Source organism: Oncorhynchus nerka, linkage group LG6, assembly GCF_034236695.1.
Source record: "Oncorhynchus nerka isolate Pitt River linkage group LG6, Oner_Uvic_2.0, whole genome shotgun sequence".
NCBI classification, from domain to species: domain Eukaryota; kingdom Metazoa; phylum Chordata; class Actinopteri; order Salmoniformes; family Salmonidae; genus Oncorhynchus; species Oncorhynchus nerka.
The window spans coordinates 72975802-72996317 of record NC_088401.1 but is presented as its reverse complement, the minus strand read 5'-3'; the positions used below and the strand labels follow the sequence as shown (position 1 = coordinate 72996317).

At 42.5% G+C, this 20516-nt stretch overlaps 1 protein-coding gene across 2 annotated transcripts in view; it reads left to right on the top strand.

The window, feature by feature from the left end:
• The first annotated feature begins 2930 nt into the window (after positions 1-2930).
• macrod1 (mono-ADP ribosylhydrolase 1) overlaps positions 2931-20516 on the top strand; it is a 149209-nt gene continuing 131623 nt past the window's right edge. The window contains exons 1-3 of one of the 2 annotated variants that reach the window (XM_029662510.2): positions 2931-3889; positions 4195-4305; positions 4685-4795. In XM_029662510.2, coding sequence (XP_029518370.1) covers positions 3415-3889; positions 4195-4305; positions 4685-4795 — 697 coding nt within the window. In that variant the 5' untranslated portion in view covers positions 2931-3414. The remainder of the gene's footprint in view (positions 3890-4194; positions 4306-4684; positions 4796-20516) is intronic. The other variant, XM_029662509.2, reaches the window with a different exon arrangement.

Here is a 20516-nt window from a genome sequence, read left to right as displayed (position 1 = left end):
TCCCTAACCCTAACCCGTACTATTACCCTAACCCTAACCTTAACCCTAGCTCCTAACCCTAAAACTAACCCGTAACATAATTCTAACCTTAATCCTAAACCACCTAGAAATAGCATTTGACCTTGTGGGGACTAACAAAATGTCTCCAGTTGGTCAAATTATTATTTGTTTACTATACACCCCCCCAACATACACACACACACACACACACACAGGAGTAAGGGGCACTTCTATGTAACCTTTGACACTTGGTTGACATAGTCTTGCATTAGCTTTTGAAGGATATGCCCTAAAAGTTCTAAATGTTCTCTTCTCTCCTCATATTTCCTCTGGTCGCTGACCTGAAAATAAATAGTGTGTACAAGAGGAGTTGAGGAAAGAGGATTTTTTCAATAAAATAAAAAAAAACTCAGTTAAGAACACATCCTTATTTACAATGACCGCCTACCAAAAGGCAAAAAGGCCTCCTGCGGGGACGGAGGCTGGGATTGAAAAAAAAAAAAAAAATAGAACAAAACACACATCACGACAAGAGAGACACCACAACACTACATAAAGAGAGACCTAAGACAACAACATAGCATGGCAACAACACATGACAACAACACAACATGGTAGCAACACAACATGGCAGATGAGCAAAGAGGAGATGTGTTCTAAGCAACACTTGTATTGTTTTTCTTTTCAGGAGGGCTAGCTCGGAACATTTATATTGTTTTTCTTTTCAGGAGGGCTAGCTCGGAACATTTGTATTGTTTTTATTTTCAGGAGGGCTAGCTCGGAACATTTGTATTGTTTTTCTTTTCAGGAGGGCTAGCTCGGAACATTTGTATTGTTTTTCTTTTCAGGAGGGCTAGCTCGGAACATTTGTATTGTTTTTCTTTTCAGGAGGGCTAGCTCGGAACATTTGAAAATGGATTTGAAAGAACTGATTTTAGCATTAAAAGACTCCAAAAATGTAAATAATGATAGTAAAAAGCTATCCATTGCACAGATTGAGGGAGACAATGCCAACCTATCTGATGTTCAGACTCTGCTTGCAGATGTAAGAGAAGAAATCAGTACTGCCCTGCCCACTTCATTGTTGAGATCAACAAGGCCTATGGTGTCATCACTATCACTATCGCCACCTTGGCCTGTACGAGGGCAAGGTTCTTGGCAGTCTGGCGAAGTACACTTCCAAGCAAGGGCTTTGGGATGGAAATGCAATATGGCAGTCGTGCCAACATATCTCATCAGCCACCTGGTGGAAGGGACTTTGTGGATCTGAGGCTCTTTCCCCTGTTGCATCCATCATCCTCCAAATCCCACCAACATCAGCCGCCTCAGAGCGCAACTGGTCCTTGTTTGGGAACAAACACACCAAAGGACGCAACAGGCTGACGAATACAAGGGTTGAAGAATTGGTGGCCATCTGGGCAAATTTGTGGCTTTTTGAGCCTGACAACGAGACATCCTCAACAAGGTGGAAAGTGACAGTGAAGATGAGGCCTCAGTCTGATGTTCACGAGGACATTGAGGAGGTCCAGGGAGAAGACATGGAAGACTGAGGGGAAGACAGACTATCATTTTACAGATGTATGTTGAAAACATTTTTGGGAGATGCGATGGATCAATATTCCCTTTCTTTTGCAGTTCAGTGAAATCATCCCATGTGAAGAGTCAACTCATTTAATTAAAGTTAAATTCGTAACTAAATAGTTAAAAAATATATATATTGGAAGGATTTAATAATTTGCAATTATGTCTACTATGATAAGGTAAAAGGTTTATGCTTCTGTCTCCATATGATATGGTAAATATATCCAATGCAAAAAACTTCTACATGGTATTAATGTTAATTTGCATATATTTCCATTAATTCCCATATTTTCCTGTTAATTCCCATATATTCCCAGAAAGTTTCCACCTCTGAATATTCCCCAAAATGTGCAACCCTGGCAGTAGCTAAGATGGGGAGAAGTCTGTCCATAATAAAGCGATGCTCTGCCTTCTTAACAACACTATCAACAAGGCAGGTCCAACAGGCCCTAGTTTGTCGCACCTCAGTCATGTGGTCAGGTGCCACAAAAAAGGACAGGAAAATTGAAATTGGCTCAGAACAGGGCAACATGGCTGGCCCTTGGATGTACACAGAGAGCTAATATTAATAATATGCATATCAGTCTCTCCTGGCTCAAAGTGGAGGAAAGATTGACATCATCACTACTTGTATTTATGAGAGGTATTGACATGTTGAATGCACCGAGCTGTCTGTCTAAACTACTGGCACAGCTCAGACGCCCATGCACACCCCACAAGACATGCCACAAGAGGTATCTTCTCAGTCCCCAAGTCCAGAACAGACTATGGGAGGCGTACAGTACTACATAGAGCCATGACTACATGGAACTCTATTCCACATCAAGTAACTGATGCAAGCAGTAAAATTAGATTTAAAAAACACCTTATGGAACAGCAGGGACTGTGAAGCAACACAAACGTAGGCACAGATACATGCATACACACACATGATAACATACGCACTATACACACGGATTAAGTACTGTAGATATGCAGTGATGGTGGAGTAGGGGCCTGAGGGCACACAGTGTGTTGTGAAATCTGAATGTATTGTAATGTTTTTAAAATTGCATAAACTGCCTTAATTTTTTCCTGGTCCCCAGGAAGAGTATATGCTGCTTTGGCAGGAGCTAATGGGTAACCATAATAAATACAAATACACTAGATGTAATTAGGCTACAAATTACGTTACAGAGTAAGATGTAATTCTAGCTGTTGGCCAGTAGAGGGCGGTGAATGACAGACAGAGAAACAGTAAACTTGATCAGCTCAACACAGAGCTCCTGACACGTTGGGCGACTGGCTTCCGGGCTAAGCGAGCAGTGTGTAAAAGCAGCGCGTCTTGGCGGATCGTGTTTCGGAGGACCTTCGCCTCTCCCGAGCCCGTTGGGGAGTTGCAGCGATTAAACAAGATTGTAATTACGAATTAGATATCACGAAAATGGGGAGAAAAATTCGCAAAATAAATTAAATAAAACACTGAACTCCTTCCTACCATACGTTATATCCACATTCCACACACAGCCTTGATAATTCGAGTGAACGGTGATGGTTAATTTGTTGAATCATTAATTTGTTTACACTCAACTTGCAAGGTATTTTATAACAACACAACAATACATACTTTCCTGGTCATACTCTATATAGGTCATATAGCTCCCCTCCCATTTGGTACAATCCATGCGTCATTGTTTACAACAAAATGGCCAAGTATTTCTTCCCCAAAATTCAAACTGGATGAAGGCGCTTTAAATAACGAAAACGAAACTAACAACCGAACTGAAAAACACCGGACACCGACGTAACGTTAGTAGTTCTGTGTCGGATTGACTTCAGGATCACACTCGCAGCATGGCATTTCAAATGTCAACTCTCTCTTCGCGTATCAGAGCCATAGGTCCATTTTCCCGCTGTCGTAGTGGTGACTTTCATACTAGTGACATCGGTGTGTGCTCCAAATTTAGAAACATTTTTGGTGTTGCAAATCGTCAGGTTTATTCGCTAGTGCGAAGTGGGCAGAGTTCGGCGAACTCCAGCCCTGCAAAGTGCAAGGCCATTCTGAACCCAGGTGGTATTCATTTTGCAAACCGCGTGGAGAAGTTTTCAACAACTACAGCTGCCGCGAAGTCGTTTGAGTCGTTTCAGGGGCAAAACAAGGCCTCGCCCTCCGGGGGAAAGTACGGTTCGTTGTACCGGATCGCCCTCGCCGCGCTTGGGGTGACCACCGCGGTCGTGTCCCTGCACTTTAGTGCCCATCTCGCCATGGCAACGGGATTGGAGCGGCTAAACCTTGACTCAGCCAAAGGCGACTGGAACGAGGTGAAGGGTAAGTCTGCAGACAGACACAGTCTGGGTGAGAATCTATAGGTGCTCATGTTGAGAATTTGGTTTCTCAACAGGACCTGTTGCGTGTGAAAAGTAAAGTTGTCAAAGTTGTGTGGCCTAAATTGCAATAGAAAAAAAGTAGGTGCCAACTCAAAGTTTGAAGTGGCTCATCGTGGCCTTATGTGGTACTAGGTTACAACCAAGCCATTAGGGCATTGCAGCTTTTCACTATGTTGTCCCTACATTACCCACATTGATTAGTGGAATGATCATAATCATCAACTCTGTCCCTCTCCTCTTCCTTAGCTGCCTTGCTCCATATGAGTCAGGAGGAGAGAAGGAATCACTACAGAACTACCTACCTGTCCCTGGAGGTGGTGCCTGTGTGGACTGCCAAGTCACTCACAGTGGACAGAGGTTGGTGGCACCTTAATTGGGGAGAATGGGTTCGTGGTAATGGCTGGATCGGCGTCAGTGGAACGGTATCAGACGCATGGTTTCCATGCCGTTCCATCTGCTCTAAACCATTGTTGTTTCTCAACTCCCGTTCTGGGGTCCTACAACACAGGTTTACATGTGTTTGGTCCAGCCCAGCATTACACACTGTAATTTAGTTAATGCTAGGTTATTAGGTCTATCGGGCCCCAGGACTACAGCTGTGAGACACTGGAAAGCAGCATCGCTGAGCGTCCACTATAGATATTCTTGAAAGGCAACATAAACGGTAAACGCATGTTGATATTACAGTGTTCTTATTAACAGTGTTTACAGAAGCAGGTGTTCATCTGTCTCCAAGGTGATTCAGTCAAGGCGACCAAATTCAAGAGGAACGAAGCTCTGGACAAGAAGATCTCGCTGTTCAGCGGTGACATCACCAAACTGGAGATTGATGGGATCGTCAATGCAGGTGATCATATAGTAACCTAGCTAATATTAACATAACATTATAGAAATAACATAACTTAAAGATGGAATCTGCAGTAGGGGAAACGACGCCATTGCCCCACCCCCACCACCGCTGTTGTTGTTGTTGCTGAGCGGAGGAGTGTCATGCAGCATGGTAAATAAATCGCAGTACTTATTGTGCTCTTCTATTGCACATGCAATGATGTCAGAGGGCTAAAAGCTGTGTTGGTTGTTTACAGTAAATGATTTGTTGTAATATCGCAAACAGACGTGGCTGTTTCACCATTAAAGGATTCCAGCTTTAACTTGTAGTAATAACATTACTTAAAAATAACAGAGTCACATGTAGTAATAATATTACTTAGTAATAACATAGCATTACTTAGTAATAACATAGCATTACTTAGTAATAACATAGCATTACTTAGTAATAACATAACTAGTAATAACATAGCATTACTTATTATTAACATTACTTAGTAATAACATTACTAGTAATAACATAACATTACTTAGTAATAACATTACTTAGTAATAAGATAGCATTACTTAGTAATAAGATAGCATTACTTAGTAATAACATAGCATTACTTAGTAATAACATGACTAGTAATAACATAGCATTACTTATTATTAACATTACTTAGTAATAACCTAATATGACTAGTAATAACATTTCATAGTAATAACATTACTTAGTAATAACATAACATTACTTAGTAATAACATTACATGACTAGTAATAACATAGCATTACTTAATATTAACATTACTTAGTAATAACCTAACATGACTAGTAATAACATTTCTTAGTAATAACATTACTAGTAATAGCATCGCATTACTTAGTAATGGCATTACCTAGCAATAACAGCATTACTTAGTAATAACCTAACATGACTAGTAAAAACATTACTTAATAATAGCATTACTAGTAATAACATTGCATTACTAGTAATAACATTACTTAGTAATAACCTAACATGACTAGTAATAACATTACTTAGTAATAGCATTACTAGTAATAACATTGCATTACTAGTAATGGCATTACCTAGCAATAACAGCATTACTTAGTAATATAGTATTACTTAGTAATAACATAGCACTACTTAAAGTAATAATAAGTGACATTTCTTATAGTATAACATGAATTGTGTACCTGTCCTGAGGCCTCAGTGCTCTATATGGGACAAATCACTGTGAAATGAGAAGTATTATCGTACTGATCGCCTGTCTTGGTTAGAGTCAGAATTCTATGGCCTGGGGTTGATACATTATCCTGATCCCATCATATATTTTTGAGTGAACTGTATCTTATTTCACGCTCCACGTCACAGTTGACCTGGTTACACACCCACATTTATAATCCCTCCATGTGGGTAAATATTGGTCTGGGAGTTTGATGAAAACCCTATCTTCTCTTTGTGTGTGTGACTCTACTGTACTGCATTCAGAGTGACACCTAGAGAGCTTATAAAGAGCTAATGCTTATGCTCTACTTCTGTTTTTGAACTTTGACCTTTACCCACCCTGAACCTGTGGTCTTCTCAGTTTCTTTTGAAATACTGCCCTGTTGGCTGTCTGCAAGGCCTCTTTGTTTAAAAAAAACAACTATAGTATTAACTAATCAGAATCATATATTAATGTCTTTATTATGTGTGCTTTAGAAAGAGGTTAATATAATACAATACACTGGTTGCTCAATGCCATTTGGGTGTAGTGTAATTTTCCACCTCCAGATGGCAGTAAATGCAAGTGTATCATACCATATCCGTCTGAAGTTTCTTTGATCATAGCAAGACTTTAATTAGTACTGTGTTTGGCATTGAATTGGCATTACTGTGTACAGTCCAACATCAAAAGAGCTACTTTATGATCAGGTTTTGCATAGAAAAGTATGTTTCTTCATTGGGTCATTTAGTGTTAACTGTCATAAAACAACATGGCCGCCTATGTGATGCTGTGTGAATAACTCATCTCTCATTAACATCATGTTGGCTCCAACATCAGAGCCAGCAGCCTGTATGTTTTACAAGGCTTTTTATAGAGTCCCACTCTCAATATGCAAAGTGCCACTGAATAACAAGAGAAACAGAGCTGTAAACAACCCCTAGAAGGGACAGGCAGAGCAAGGTGAGGGAACGAGAAGGGCTGACTGAGGATGCATCTGAAACCAAATGGCACCCTATTCCCTATGTAGTGCAGTTTATAAAGAATAGGGTAGGGTTTTGGACAAAGCTAGAGTACGATAGGAGTAACAGGGAGAGGGATCAAGGGGACCTCTCGTGAGTATCTCTGTCACTATGGCAACTGCTGTGGTGACATGGAGTTTGGTGGGGGGGCCTGCCCTACTACAATAATGATAGGTGAAGAACTGCACACACCCATTGCCACGCATTCGCATCACTTCACTCACGGCTGCTGATCGATCAGTAGGGAGGGCGAGCCGATAAGGGAGGACTGTTGATGTCGTTTGTGTCATTGTCAATAAAGATTGGATTTACAGTAACCCCCCACCCACCCACCCCTTCACCATTTTACTGCTGCTGGCTCCTGCATTCTCCTATAAAACACTGCAAACATAAAAACCCATAAGCACTTAAGAGCTGTCTTAGAGATGGAGAGGAGGGCGGGTTGCAGGGTAGAACATCCTTCTCTTTACACCCCTCAATCACTCCATCCAGCCTCAGCACAGAGAGAAAGCGATTGAGAGGAGAATATATTGTGTCTGATGGGCTATTTGATTAAGATGGATTACGCAATGAAATGTGAATTGTCATTGGAGTGATGAGGTAAATGTGTGTGGGTGCGTGACTCTACACTCTTGTACAGTTCTTCAAGTCAACAAGTTTTTAGTTCTGTTTTATCTACATTCGATTGCATTTATTTCAATTAAACCCACAGATCAATTTACACGAGTTTCTACTGTAATAGCTTAACTACCTGCTGTCAGACAGCAAGGTATGGGCAGGGGATAAATGTTCTGATTATATTCCCAGGTCCCCAGCCTCTTAGGGGGTGTCAGAGATAAGAGGCCCCTGGTTGCCGTGGGGAACCGTCACTGTCACCACTGCAGCAGTAGCTCAGATACAAGATAAGCGGCAATCCTGTCTGTTCAGGTCAAGGCCCCACAGACAAACAGAGAGACGGGAGCAGAGCAGCTGTGTTTCAACCTCAACGCCTAAACCCACTAGTCTAGAGATAACACAGCCGCATTGACTGGCCACACGCACGCAGGGCTGACAGGTGGCTGGCCCCAATGGCCACAGGGAGTTAGTGATTTCCACTGCTTCCCTCTCAGTGACGGGAGGTAATCTATAGTACAGGCCCCACAGGTACACTACCTCCATACTGATCTACACTGTACTTAGGGCTACTGTTTTAACCACTGACTGCTGTATCTACTGGCTGGCCTAAATCTCTGACTGTAGGTGTTCTGACTGACTGCTGTCTTGACTGGCTGGCCTAAATCTCTGACTGTAGGTGTTCTGACTGACTGCTGTCTCTACTGGCTGGCCTAAATCTCTGACTGTAGGTGTTATGACTGACTGCTGTCTCTACTGGCTGGCCTAAATCTCTGACTAGGTGTTATGACTGACTGCTGTCTCTACTGGCTGGCCTAAATCTCTGACTGTAGGTGTTATGACTGACTGCTGTCTCTACTGGCTGGCCTAAATCTCTGACTGTAGGTGTTATGACTGACTGCTGTCTACTGGCTGGCCTAAATCTCTGACTGTAGGTGTTATGACTGACTGCTGTCTCTACTGGCTGGCCTAAATCTCTGACTGTAGGTATTATGACTGACTGCTGTCTCTACTGGCTGGCCTAAATCTCTGACTGTAGCTGTTATGACTGACTGCTGTCTCTACTGGAACTCTGCTGTAGTTTCTGCAGTGACTTCAGGCTATTTCTGTCAGTTTTAGTTAGTGTATCTCTAACTGGATACTGTACTGTAGGCCAAGTATATCTGCACTGTAGTTAGGAAGTTTGTCTGTTGACTCACATGCTCTCACACACACACACACACACACACACATATTCCGGTCGGACCACCATCAGCAACCACGGCAATGCTGAAGCGCTCCAAAACGGACAGACGTATTATCCCAGAATAATTTACAACGTTCTGATTTATATTTCATTTCCATGTTTGACATTGACGAGTTAACAGGAGCCCCCAGAGTCAAGCCTTAATGACTGGTAAACAAAACGGTGGAGGAAAAAACAGTGAATGAGTTTGCAGATCGCCCATTCATAGCAATTATTTCTCTCCTCTGTAAAAGCTTCCCCCCCAATCAATCGCCACTTTAGCTCAAATGGATGAAGTGAGAGCCTCATTAGCCTGATTGGCCCAGTGCAATGTGGGAATTTCAGAGAGGAGTCAGCCTGCTCATCAGCACCGTGCTCCTCAAGCTGCGTTCATCAAGGCTGTGTGCTTTATCTGTTCAACTGAGCTGGGCCTATACTTTTAATTAGGCCAATAGAGTTCAATAAAGTTTTACCTTGATTAGGGATTCTGTCATTAGAGCTAGGTTGACTGTACACACCGGTAGTGGTGACCAAGCATTCAACGTGGTGTAGTGTCACTGAAAACCAGGGTTGTAGTCACTAAACCTCGAGTCCGAGTCAACTACCAAGTCTGCTGTGCTCGAGTCCGAGTCATGAGTCCCTATGGCTGAAGTTAGAGTCCATGGCCGAGTCACGAGTCACGTCAGGAGACCCTCAATTTATACTAGGTGTTATTATGCAATTGTTTTTAGTCGCCACCAGATGGCAATATATGAGGGGTCCAGCTGCGACACATCTCAGTGCAGTGCATCCCTCAGGAAAAGTGGACGTTTTGAAAGGAACCATATAAGGAGAAGTGGGGGTTTCGAAAGGTGCCACTCAAGACTTCGTTTGAGTTATCGGATGTTAGTCATGCTCTGCAGAGATGACAGTGTGTTGTTTTTCCTAAATGTAAATGCTAGTTAACGTTAATTTTACAATGTATTATTTGTTATTGAATATTTGAAATAATAATTGAAATATCAAGTCATGGCGGTTCTAGTAGTTATGTAATTCCAGCACTTTTAGTGTTGACTCCTTTCGAAACGCCTACTTCTCCTTTATATGGTTCCTTCTGAGACGCCCATTCCTTTCCACACTCCCACTTTTCCTGAGAGATGACATATCAGTAGGTGAGAACATAGAGACTCAGAGATGATGTCGCAGCTGGACCCTACTGCACTATATCGCCACTCGCTCATGAAAAACCCTAACGAATCCCTATCACTACCTCAAGTTCTACTCAATACCTGTGTTACTTATTTCCTACATAAATTAATGGGAAGTCAGGCTCTCAGCTACTTTTTTGTAATCACCCACTGATATATGTGTAGGTTTTATTGTCAGAACCTGGCTGTGGGATACAAGGGGAAAGTGGGAAGGCAGAGCTACAAGACAAAGACAGATTGGAACAACATGATGCTTGAAATACAGTACATCCACAGATTCACCTCCAATTGACTCAAATGATGTCATTTAACCTATCAGAAGCTTCTAAAGCCATGACATCATTTTCTGGAATTGTCCAATCTGTTTAAAGGCACAGTCAACTTAGTGTATGTAAACTTCTGACCCAATGGAATTGTGATATAATGAATTATAAGTAATAATAATCTGTCTGTAAACAATTGTTGTGTCATGCACAATGTAAATGTCCTAACTGACTTGCCAAAACTATAGTTTGTTAACAAGACATTTATGGAGTGGTTGAAAAACAAGTTTTAATGACTCCAACCCAAGTGTATTTCCGACTTCAACTGTACATACATACATACCTACTTTTTCCTGCCACTGTATGTGAACCCTTTGGAATTACCTAGATTTCTGCATAAATTAGTAATACAATTTGATCTTCATCTTTGTCACAACAATAGACAAACACAGTGTGCTTAAACTAATAACACACTAATAATTGTATTTTTCTTGTCTATATTGAATACATCATTTAAACATTGGAAAAGGGTTGGAAAAAGTACATTATGTGAACCCCTAGGGGCGGCAGGGTAGCCTAGTGGTTAGAGCGTTGGACTAGTAACCGAAAGGTTGCAAGTTCGAATCCCCGAGCTGACAAGGTACAAATCTGTCGTTCTGCCCCTGAACAGGCAGTTAACCCACTGTTCCTAGGCCGTCATTGAAAATAAGAATTTGTTCTTAACTGACTTGCCTAGTAAAATAAAGGTAAAAATAAATAAAATGATGACTTTGAGTCAGCTAACCTGGAGTCCAATCAATGAGATGAGATTGGAGATGTTGGTTAGAGCTGCCCTGCCCTATAAAAAAACTCACAAAATTTGAGTTTGCTATTCTCAAGAAGCATTGCCTGATGTGAACCATGCCTCGAATAAAAGAGATCTCAGGATATGTAAGATTAAGAATTGTTGACTTGCATAAAGCTGGAAAGGGTTACAAAAGTATCTCAAAGTCTTGATGTTCATCAGTCCACGGTTAGACAAATTGTCTATAAATGGAGAAAGTTCAGCACTGTTGGTATTCTCCCTAGGGAGAGCACAGCGCAGAATGCTCAATGAGGTTAAGAAGAATCCTAGAGTGTCAGCTAAAGACTTACAGAAATCTCTGGAACATGCTAACATCTCTGTTGACGAGTCTACGATACGTAAAACACTAAACAAGAATGGTGTTCATGGGAGGACACCATGGAAGAAGACACTTCTTTTCCAAAAAAAAACACTGCTGCATGTCTGAAGTTCGTAAAAGAGGACCTGGATGTTCCACAGCGCTACTGGCAAAATATTCTGTGGACAGAGGAAACTCCAGTTGAGTTGTTTGGAAGGAACACACAACATTATGTGTGGAGAAAAAAAAGGACCAGCACACCAACATCAAAACCTCATCCCAACTGTAAAGTATGGTGGAGGGAGCATCATGGTTTGGGGCTGCTTTGCTGCCTCAAGGCCTGGACAACTTGCTATCATCGACGGAAAAATTACTTCCCAAGTTTATCAAGACATTTTTCAGGAGAATGTAAGGCAATCTGTCCGCCAACAGAAGTTGGGTGATGCAACAGTATAACAACCCAAAACACAGAAGTAAAACAACAACAGAATGGCTTCAACAGAAGAAAATATGCCTTCTGGAGTGGCCCAACCCGATTTAAAATGCTGTGGCGTGACCTCGAGCAGTTCAAACCAGACATCCAAAGAATATTGCTGAACTGAAACAGTTTGTAAAGAGGAATGGTCCAAAATTCCTCCTGACCGTTCTGCAGGTCTGATCCGCAACTACAGAAAACATTTGGTTGAGGTTATTGCTGCCAAAGGAGGGTCAACCAGTTATTAAAGCCAAGGGTTCCCATACTTTTTCCACCCTGCACTGTGAATGTTTACACTGTGTTCAATAAAGACAAAAAATGTATAGTTGTTTGTGTGTTATTAGTTTAAGCAGACTGTATTTGTCTATTGTTGTGACTTAGATGAAGATCAGATCAAAGTTTGACACATTTCTGCAGAAATCCAGGTAATTCCAAAGGGTTCACATACTGTTTCTTGCCACTGTGTGTGAACAGCTCTGGACAAAAATTAGGAGACCACTGGAGAATGATCAGTTTCTCTGCTTTTACTATTTATAGGTATGTGTTTGGGTAAAATTTACATTTTTCTTTTATTCTATAAACTACTGACATTTCTCCCAAATTCATTTATTTGCAGAAAATGACAGCAGTGTTGTCACACCTCGAATACTGCAAAGAAAATAAGTTCATATTCATTTTTAAACAACACAATACTAATGTTTTAACTTAGGAAGAGTTCAGAAATCAATATTTGGTGGAATAACCCTGATTTTCAATCAGCTTTCATGAGTCTTGGCCTGATCTCCACCAGTCTTTCACATTGATGTTGGTTGACTTTATGCAACTCCTGGTGCAAAAATTCAAGCAGCTCGGCTTTTAATTATAATTTTTTTACCCCCTTTTTTCTCCCCAATTTCGTGGTATCCAATTGTTAGTAGTTACTATCTTGTCTCATCGCTGCAACTCCCGTACGGGCTCGGGAGAGACGAAGGTCGAAAGCCATGCGTCCTCTGAAACACAACCCAACCAAGCCGCACTGCTTCTTAACACAGTGCGCATCCAACCCGGAAGCCAGCCGCACCAATGTGTCAGAGGAAACACTGTGCACCTGGCGACCTGGTTATTAGCGTGCACTGCGCCCGGCCCGACACAGGAGTTGCTAGTGCGGGATGAGACAAGGATATCCCTACCGGCCAAACCCTCCCTAACCCGGACGACGCTAGGCCAATTGTGCGTCGCCCCATATACCTCCCGGCTGCGACAGAGCCTGGGCTCGAACCCAGAGTCTCTGTTGGCACAGCTAGCACTGCGATGCAGTGCACTAGACCACTGCGCCACCCGGGAGGCCCCAGTTCGGCTTTTTTTGATGGCTTGTGACCATCCATCTTCCTCTTGATCCCATTCCAGAGGTTTTCAATGGGGTTCAGGTCTGGAGATTGGGCTGGCTGTGACAGGGTCTTGATCTGGTGGTCCTCCATCCACACTATGATTGACCTGGTTGTGTGGCATGGAGCATTGTCCTGCTGGAAAAACCAATACTCCACCAAATTTCACAGTGGGTGCGAGACACTCTGGCTTGTAGGCCTCTCCGCACTCACTGTGTAATTGTGTGAGAACAGAGTGATGGCCTCTATTAAAAATAGGAGGATCCCATCAGCTTTCTGTAGGCTAGGCCTACTATATTTCTCAACACTCCTCATATTAAGCACATTGCTTTGCTTTACAACAGGAGTATAGCCTTCCTGGCTGACATGAAAATAAACCACGGGAAAAGCATCCTCCATTCGCTATTTAAGAGATTACATGTATTTTTTCCCCTGCCCCCTTCTGAGACAGGTGCATGATAATGGTTCTTTCAAAATCAAACTCATTTCACCCATATTATTTAGTATATGTAAAGACAATATTAAATCAAGACTAGTCTGATGGGTGACCATATTAGCCTACCACTTGTGAGTGATGTATTATCACTTGTGAATGAGGCAAGAAACAGCGCATGCCTTTTTCTTGCGACTCTTTCGAATCATAGTCGCACACCTCATATAGCCTAGCACATAGGCCTATATGTTTGATACGGTTTGTATCACAACTAAAGTGGCCAAATAACTTCTTAAACTGAAGCACATTAATCCGCTTATCAACCAGTGTAGCCTAACTGGCACACATAAGCGGCGCCTGAGTTTCACGTTTGGGGAAGATACATTCACCATTAAAATGCACCTCTTATATTAAAGTATTACTTGCCCAATCACATTAGCGGTCACTTTTGAAAACAGTGTTTTCCCGCTATTTGCAATTTGGAACATTCGCACTTATAACCTGCTGCCGTATGTGCGTTGCTGTGCTTATAATGTGAAGAAATAGCCTAATAGTTGATCAACATTTTAAGCTAAATGTTCTGATCTGTTGCATCAGCCTCATTGCTTTTAATTTTTTTTTTGATGTGATTGGTTGTAATAATTTGGGATCTATCGCATCCCAGAACTGTCCCAGAGTATGTTTGGAATATGCATTTCTTGCACAGAGGGACAAGTTGACCAATAGAATAGGTCAACTTTTGTACTGTGGGGGATAGTAGATTGACATAAGCTAGTGATTTTGCTGGTCGTTAGGCCTACTCATCTTGTTGGCTGACACAAAGTAAATGAGGACAGTTCTTCTAACATCTTCAATGTGCGTCTCGGAATTGGATAAGAGGAACTAGCACAGTTGCGTCCCCGATGTGTTAGTCTTCACTTGTAGCTTACTTGTTAGCTACAAGTGAAGAGATGCTGAGATGCCTGTGAGAAGGAACCGATCACGTGATGGGCGTTGGCTAATAAGAATTGAGATATCTGAGGGAGCCATGTGAGTGAGAGGTGCTTCGGAGCATGGCAACTGGGAGAAGGGAATTATAATTATTATATTCAGCCCAAGGGCACAGCGGCCACTTTATCCGCAAAAGGCATGGATTTTTTTTTAGGGAGCATTACGGCCACACAAGGGGTATGCCGCCAGGAATTTTGAGGCCTGGTGAGAATATTATCAAGTACTTGTCAAATGGTGAAAGAGAAACTGATGAAGTGTGTGCAGCCTGTGCAAGAAACAAAGCAGAGCTCATGCATTTCATGCAACTTTTTTCAAATCATCATTAGTTGCATCATGCAGCCTTAGAATGTATTACAAATCAAAACATATAGGCCAATGTTTTGTATCACAACTAGAGTTACAGAAATAGTTTTAAATGAAGCATATCGGAGGACCTGTTTCTTTGTTACCCTCTCAACACAGAACAGCTGCATGTGCACATTTCCTCAGAAATCATTTGGTTAAAATATCATTTCTATTTTATTCAGCTTTGTTCAATTGTATTCTTCATACTATAAAAAATAATGCCACGGAATTCTAAGCATATTTTGTCTGCTAAATGAACTAGTGTAGCCCACAGCCATATGCCATAGCCACATCAGGACCTAACATAAGGACAACTCAGAGTATGTTATTCTGTTCTTCTGAAATAGACTATATTTTCTTCATATCATGTTTCTTTAGACCGGTCTAAAATAAATAATGGATTTATTGTGATGGTGTAGGCTATATTACATGGATTTATTAGACTTTTAAAATGTAGATGTTCCAAAGGTCTGCATCAGTGGCTTATAGGCTACAGTATGCCTGGAAGCATGGAGATGCCAAATGTGTTTGTTAATTAACAGTCAATTGCCATGAGACCTGCAGTTATTTGCTTGACAATCACAGGCTGACAAAATGTCATGACTGCCACAGCACTAGGTCCATTATCTTTTCAACCTACTTTATATCTGGTTATAGTCGTTCAAGTTTACACTGAAAATGTTTTACCATCCCCCAAAATAATTGTGATGTTTTATTTTAATTACATTTTTTACTGTTTGGACAAAAATCGCTGAAGTTGGAGAGTTTTATATCTCCCTCACTAACTTCAAACATCAGCTAACCAATCGCTGCAGCTGTACATAGCCCATCCAACTACCTACTTCATCCAAATATTGTTTTATTTACTTTTTGCTCTTTTGCACACCAGTATTTCTACTTGCACATCGTCATCTGCACATCTATCACTCCAGTGTTAATTTGCTAAATTGTAATTACCTCGCTACTATGGCCTATTTATTGCCTTACCTCCTCACTCCATTTGCACACTGTATATAGACTTTTCTATTTTGTTATTGACTATGTTTGTTTACTCCATGTGTAACTCTGTGTTGTTTGTCTCGCACTGCTTTGCTTTATCTTGGCCAGGTCGCAGTTGTAAATGAGAACTTGTTCTCAACTGGTCTACCTGGCTAAATAAAGGTAAAATACAATTTGGAAAAAATAGGCTGAGAGAGGCTGGACTGAGGGCTTGTAGGCCTGTTGTAAGGCAGGTCCTCACCAGACATCACCGGCAACAAGGTTGCCTATGGGCACAAACCCACCGTCGCTGGACCAGACAGGACTGGCAAAAAGTGCTCTTCACTGACGTGTCGTGGTTGTGTCTCACCAGGGGTGATGGTCGGATTCGCGTTTATCGTTGAAGGAATGAGCGTTACACCGAGGCCTGCACTCTGGAGTTGGAACGATTTGGAGGTGGAGGGTCCGTCATGGTCTGGGGCGGTGTGTCACAGCATCATTGGATTGAGCTTGTTGTCATTGCAGGCAATCTCAACGCTGTGCGTTACAGGGAAGACATCCTCCTCCCTCATGTGGTATCCTTCCTGCAGGCTCATCCTGACATGACCCTCCAGCATGACAATGCCACCAGCCATACTGCTCGTTCTGTGCCTGATTTCCTGCAGGACAGGAATGTCAGTGTTCTACCATGGCCAGTGAAGAGCCCCGATCTCGATTCCATTGAGCACGTCTGGGACCTGTTGGATCGGAGGGTGAGGGCTAGGTCCATTCCCCCCAGAAATGTCCGGGAACTTGCAGGTGCCTTGGTGGAAGAGTGGGGTAACATCTCACAGCAAGAACTGGCAAATCTGGTGCAGTCCATGAGGTGGAGATGCACTGCAGTACATAATGCAGCTGGTGGCCACACCATATACTGACTGTTACCCCCCCTTTCCATTTCTGTTAGTCATATGTCTGTGTAACTTGTTCAGTTTGTCTGTTGTTGAATCTTATGTAAATACAAATATTTACACAAGTTAAGTTTGCTGAAAGTAAACGCAGTTTATTGTTGACAGTGAGAGGACATTTTTCTTTGCTGAGTGTTTTTATATACATATATATACACTTCTATGTGGAAAAAACACTGCATTAAACTCAGTACTAGTATTGTTTTTCAATTTCGTTAAGCAGTTTGTGTTTCTTAACCAGGCAAAGCTAAATAGTAGGCTGGTGACTAATAGTTAAGGGGAAGCAAGAGGTTTGCTTGCATGATGTGTAACCTATGATCAGATGCGGAGCCTGCCTGCCTCTCTGCCCACAATCATCGCATGCTCCCCTGCAGCTCACCAGCTGATGTAGGCTGCGTGTGCTGGGTGTGGTGCATCCTTCCCACTGCTAGAGAACAGAACCCTTGCTTCTCTGCCCACCCAGTGCTGCTAATAGTCTGCTTATCAAATTAGCCTATCCAGTCCATGTGCAAATACAAGTCACAGAAGGGCGAGTCCAAGTCTGAGTTACTAATGGTCGAATCCAAGTTGAGTCACAAGTCATGAAAATCGGGACTCGAGTACAACAAAACCATTACCAGTGTTGCCACAACTGACATGGGTAATATTGGGATCGATGCTCTCACCCCCGTTTAACCCCCTCGGCATGCTCGACTTGTCTTGCACATTCTAAGCGCTAGCAAACCCTCTTCAGAGATGAGGATGAAACTCCCATGGGAAATTCTAGAGGAACCCATTCTACAAGGTTGTATTGTTCTGTGCTCATACTTTTCCTTTTCTATTCCTGCCGTTAAGTAGGGTCGTTAAGTAGGGTCATTGAATCTGTAAGAGGCGGAAATGAGTCGGTGTTAATTCTGTAGGTCGGAGAGAGGCTGTGTTGCCCGAGAGCTCTCCTGATGCTGGAGCACTGTGCATTCTCTCTCCTGCTACTCTACTAGGAACGCAATTAATTTGTATCAATTGAATGTCATTGCCAAAGGTTGTCAGTTTTGTACTGTACTACTATTAGTTCTACTCAGTGAGAGGTAGTTAAATGGACAGGAAGAGCACAATCACATGGGCTAGCTAGCTCACTGAAAGGTTTCAGAGATTAGATGGCTGGTGCACACACACACACACATGCCCTTACCGTCGGGGAGATGGTATGAGGTCTGATACCAACAGACAGTTTCTATCTACAAGCCATCAGAATGCTGAACACTGGCGCACGTCGTCTCTCTCTCCTCCCTACTGCAGCGAAAGGGCATCACAGCACAGCAAGTGTTTATAGCGCTGTCCCTGCTGAAGCATAATTTCAGACATTTAGTTTCTTACTTGTTTCTGACTGAAAGGTTCTGTTACCGAAATCCCTCAACCCTTGCTCTCTTTACATGAAACATGTAAGCATCGCATGCATGTGACCAATATCTCCTGGTTATGACAAACTCAGAACACAGTAACACGTGTCAGCTCGATAGTGTTTGTACAAGCTACTAATGATAACATTACTTATTATAATATTGATGATTAATAATAATAGTAACAATAAGGAGATCAAGAAAAAGGAGGGTATAGTTGTGAGACCTGTGTGTATATTATGTGTGACAAACAGGTGCTGTTAGATTACAGTATCATTGTTCTGCCTGTTTGAAACAGTGTAAACAAATGTAATTATAAGTAATACCAGTCTGTTCTAATGAAAAACTAATTGTAAAGCCTTTAAAAACAGCCAAATCTGTCAAATTGCTTTCTGCAACATTTTGCTGCTGCATGAGGTTCACATAATCAGTCATTTATTAAACACACAGTCAAACAGGAAACAGGAAACAGAATCTGTCTTATTTCTGGAGATTTCTGTCTGTATGTATATGGAGGATTTATGAAGACAGGCACGTTTGACATTTAGGCTATTGATTATAGACCTAATTAAGTTTGTGTTTCCTCAATTTTCTTAGATAATTGGGGAATGTATCCTTGTCTCTGCTGCTGCGGCCTCCGCCACATTGTTTGCTATTATGCACATACAGTGGGGAGAACAAGTATTTGATACACTGCCGATTTTGCAGGTTTTCCTGCTTACAAGCAAGTAGAGGTCTGTCATTCTTATCATAGGTAGACTTCAACTGTGAGACGGAATCTGAAACAAAATTCCAGAAAATCACATTGTATGATTTTAAGTAATGTCGAGAAGGAAACTGCAAGTAAGCATTTTGTTGGACGGTGTATACTATGTGTATCCCGTATGACTAATAAAATGTATAAACACACAAACATATAGTACACACATACACACACCCGCCCTGTACTGTGTTACACAAACTGTTTGTCTGAGATAGACACTTTTGCCCTCCCTGGCTTGTTATATTGATTTGTGCTTACAGCATTTGTACTCACTTAGAATGGGAGGCATGTCCTCACGTTAACATACAGACAGACTATGTAGACTAGATACACACACACACACACACACACACACACACACACACACACACACACACGTCTCCAGACCATATAGACTAGATACGCACGCACGCTCAAGAGCATGCTGATACAAACACACACAAATCGATAGGGAGTAGCTTCCGAAGGCTCCTAGTCTAGTCAGAAAATAACACATCTATGTATTCAGAGAGTATATTTAATGAACATCACTCTGCCGCTTTATATATACTGAACAAAAATATAAACGCAAAATATAAAGTGTTGGTCCCATGTTTCATGAGCTGAAAAAAAAGATCCCATACATTTTCCATAAGCACAAAAAGCTTATTTCTCAAGTGTTTGTTTACTTCCCTGTTGGTGAGTGTTTCTCAAAATAATCCAGTCACCTGGCAGGTGTCGTGAGGGGGCGCCGGCCGAGCCGAGGGGGAGCCGGGCCGAGGGGAGCCGGGCGGGGCGAGCCCAGGGAGGGGGAGCCGGGCGGGGCGAGCCCAGGGAGGGGGGAGCCGGGCGGGGCGAGCCCAGGGAGGGGTGGGCGGGGCGAGCCCGGGGAGGGGGGCGAGGGTAGCCCGGGAGGGGGGAAAGCCGGGCGAGTCGGGCGGGGGAGCCGAGCCGAGGGGGGGGCGAGGGGGTGCCCGGGCGAGAGCCGGCCGGGACGCGGGGGAGCCCAGACGAGGCGGGACGCTGGAGAGCCAGGAGAAAAAACTCTGATGCTTCCAATATGTGATGTCAGCATTCTGTGAGGACTGACGATGGGAGACGAGAAGCAAGTAGAGGGAGTGAATATTTTAATAAATAACCGACATGAAACTAAATCTACCAAAGCTCTTGCCAGAGAATTGAATGTTAATTTCTCTACCATAAGCCGCCTCCAACATCGTTTTAGAGAATTTGGCAGTACATCCGACCGGCCTGACAACCGCGGACCATTTGTAGTCACTTCATTCCAGGACCTCCACATCCAACTTCTTTACCTCCACATCCAACTTCTTTACCTGTGGGATAGTCGGAGACCAGCCACCCGGACAGCTGATGAAACTGAGGAGTATTTCTGTCTGAAATAAAGCCCTTTTCCCGACAAAAGCTCATTCTGATTGGCTGGGCCTGGC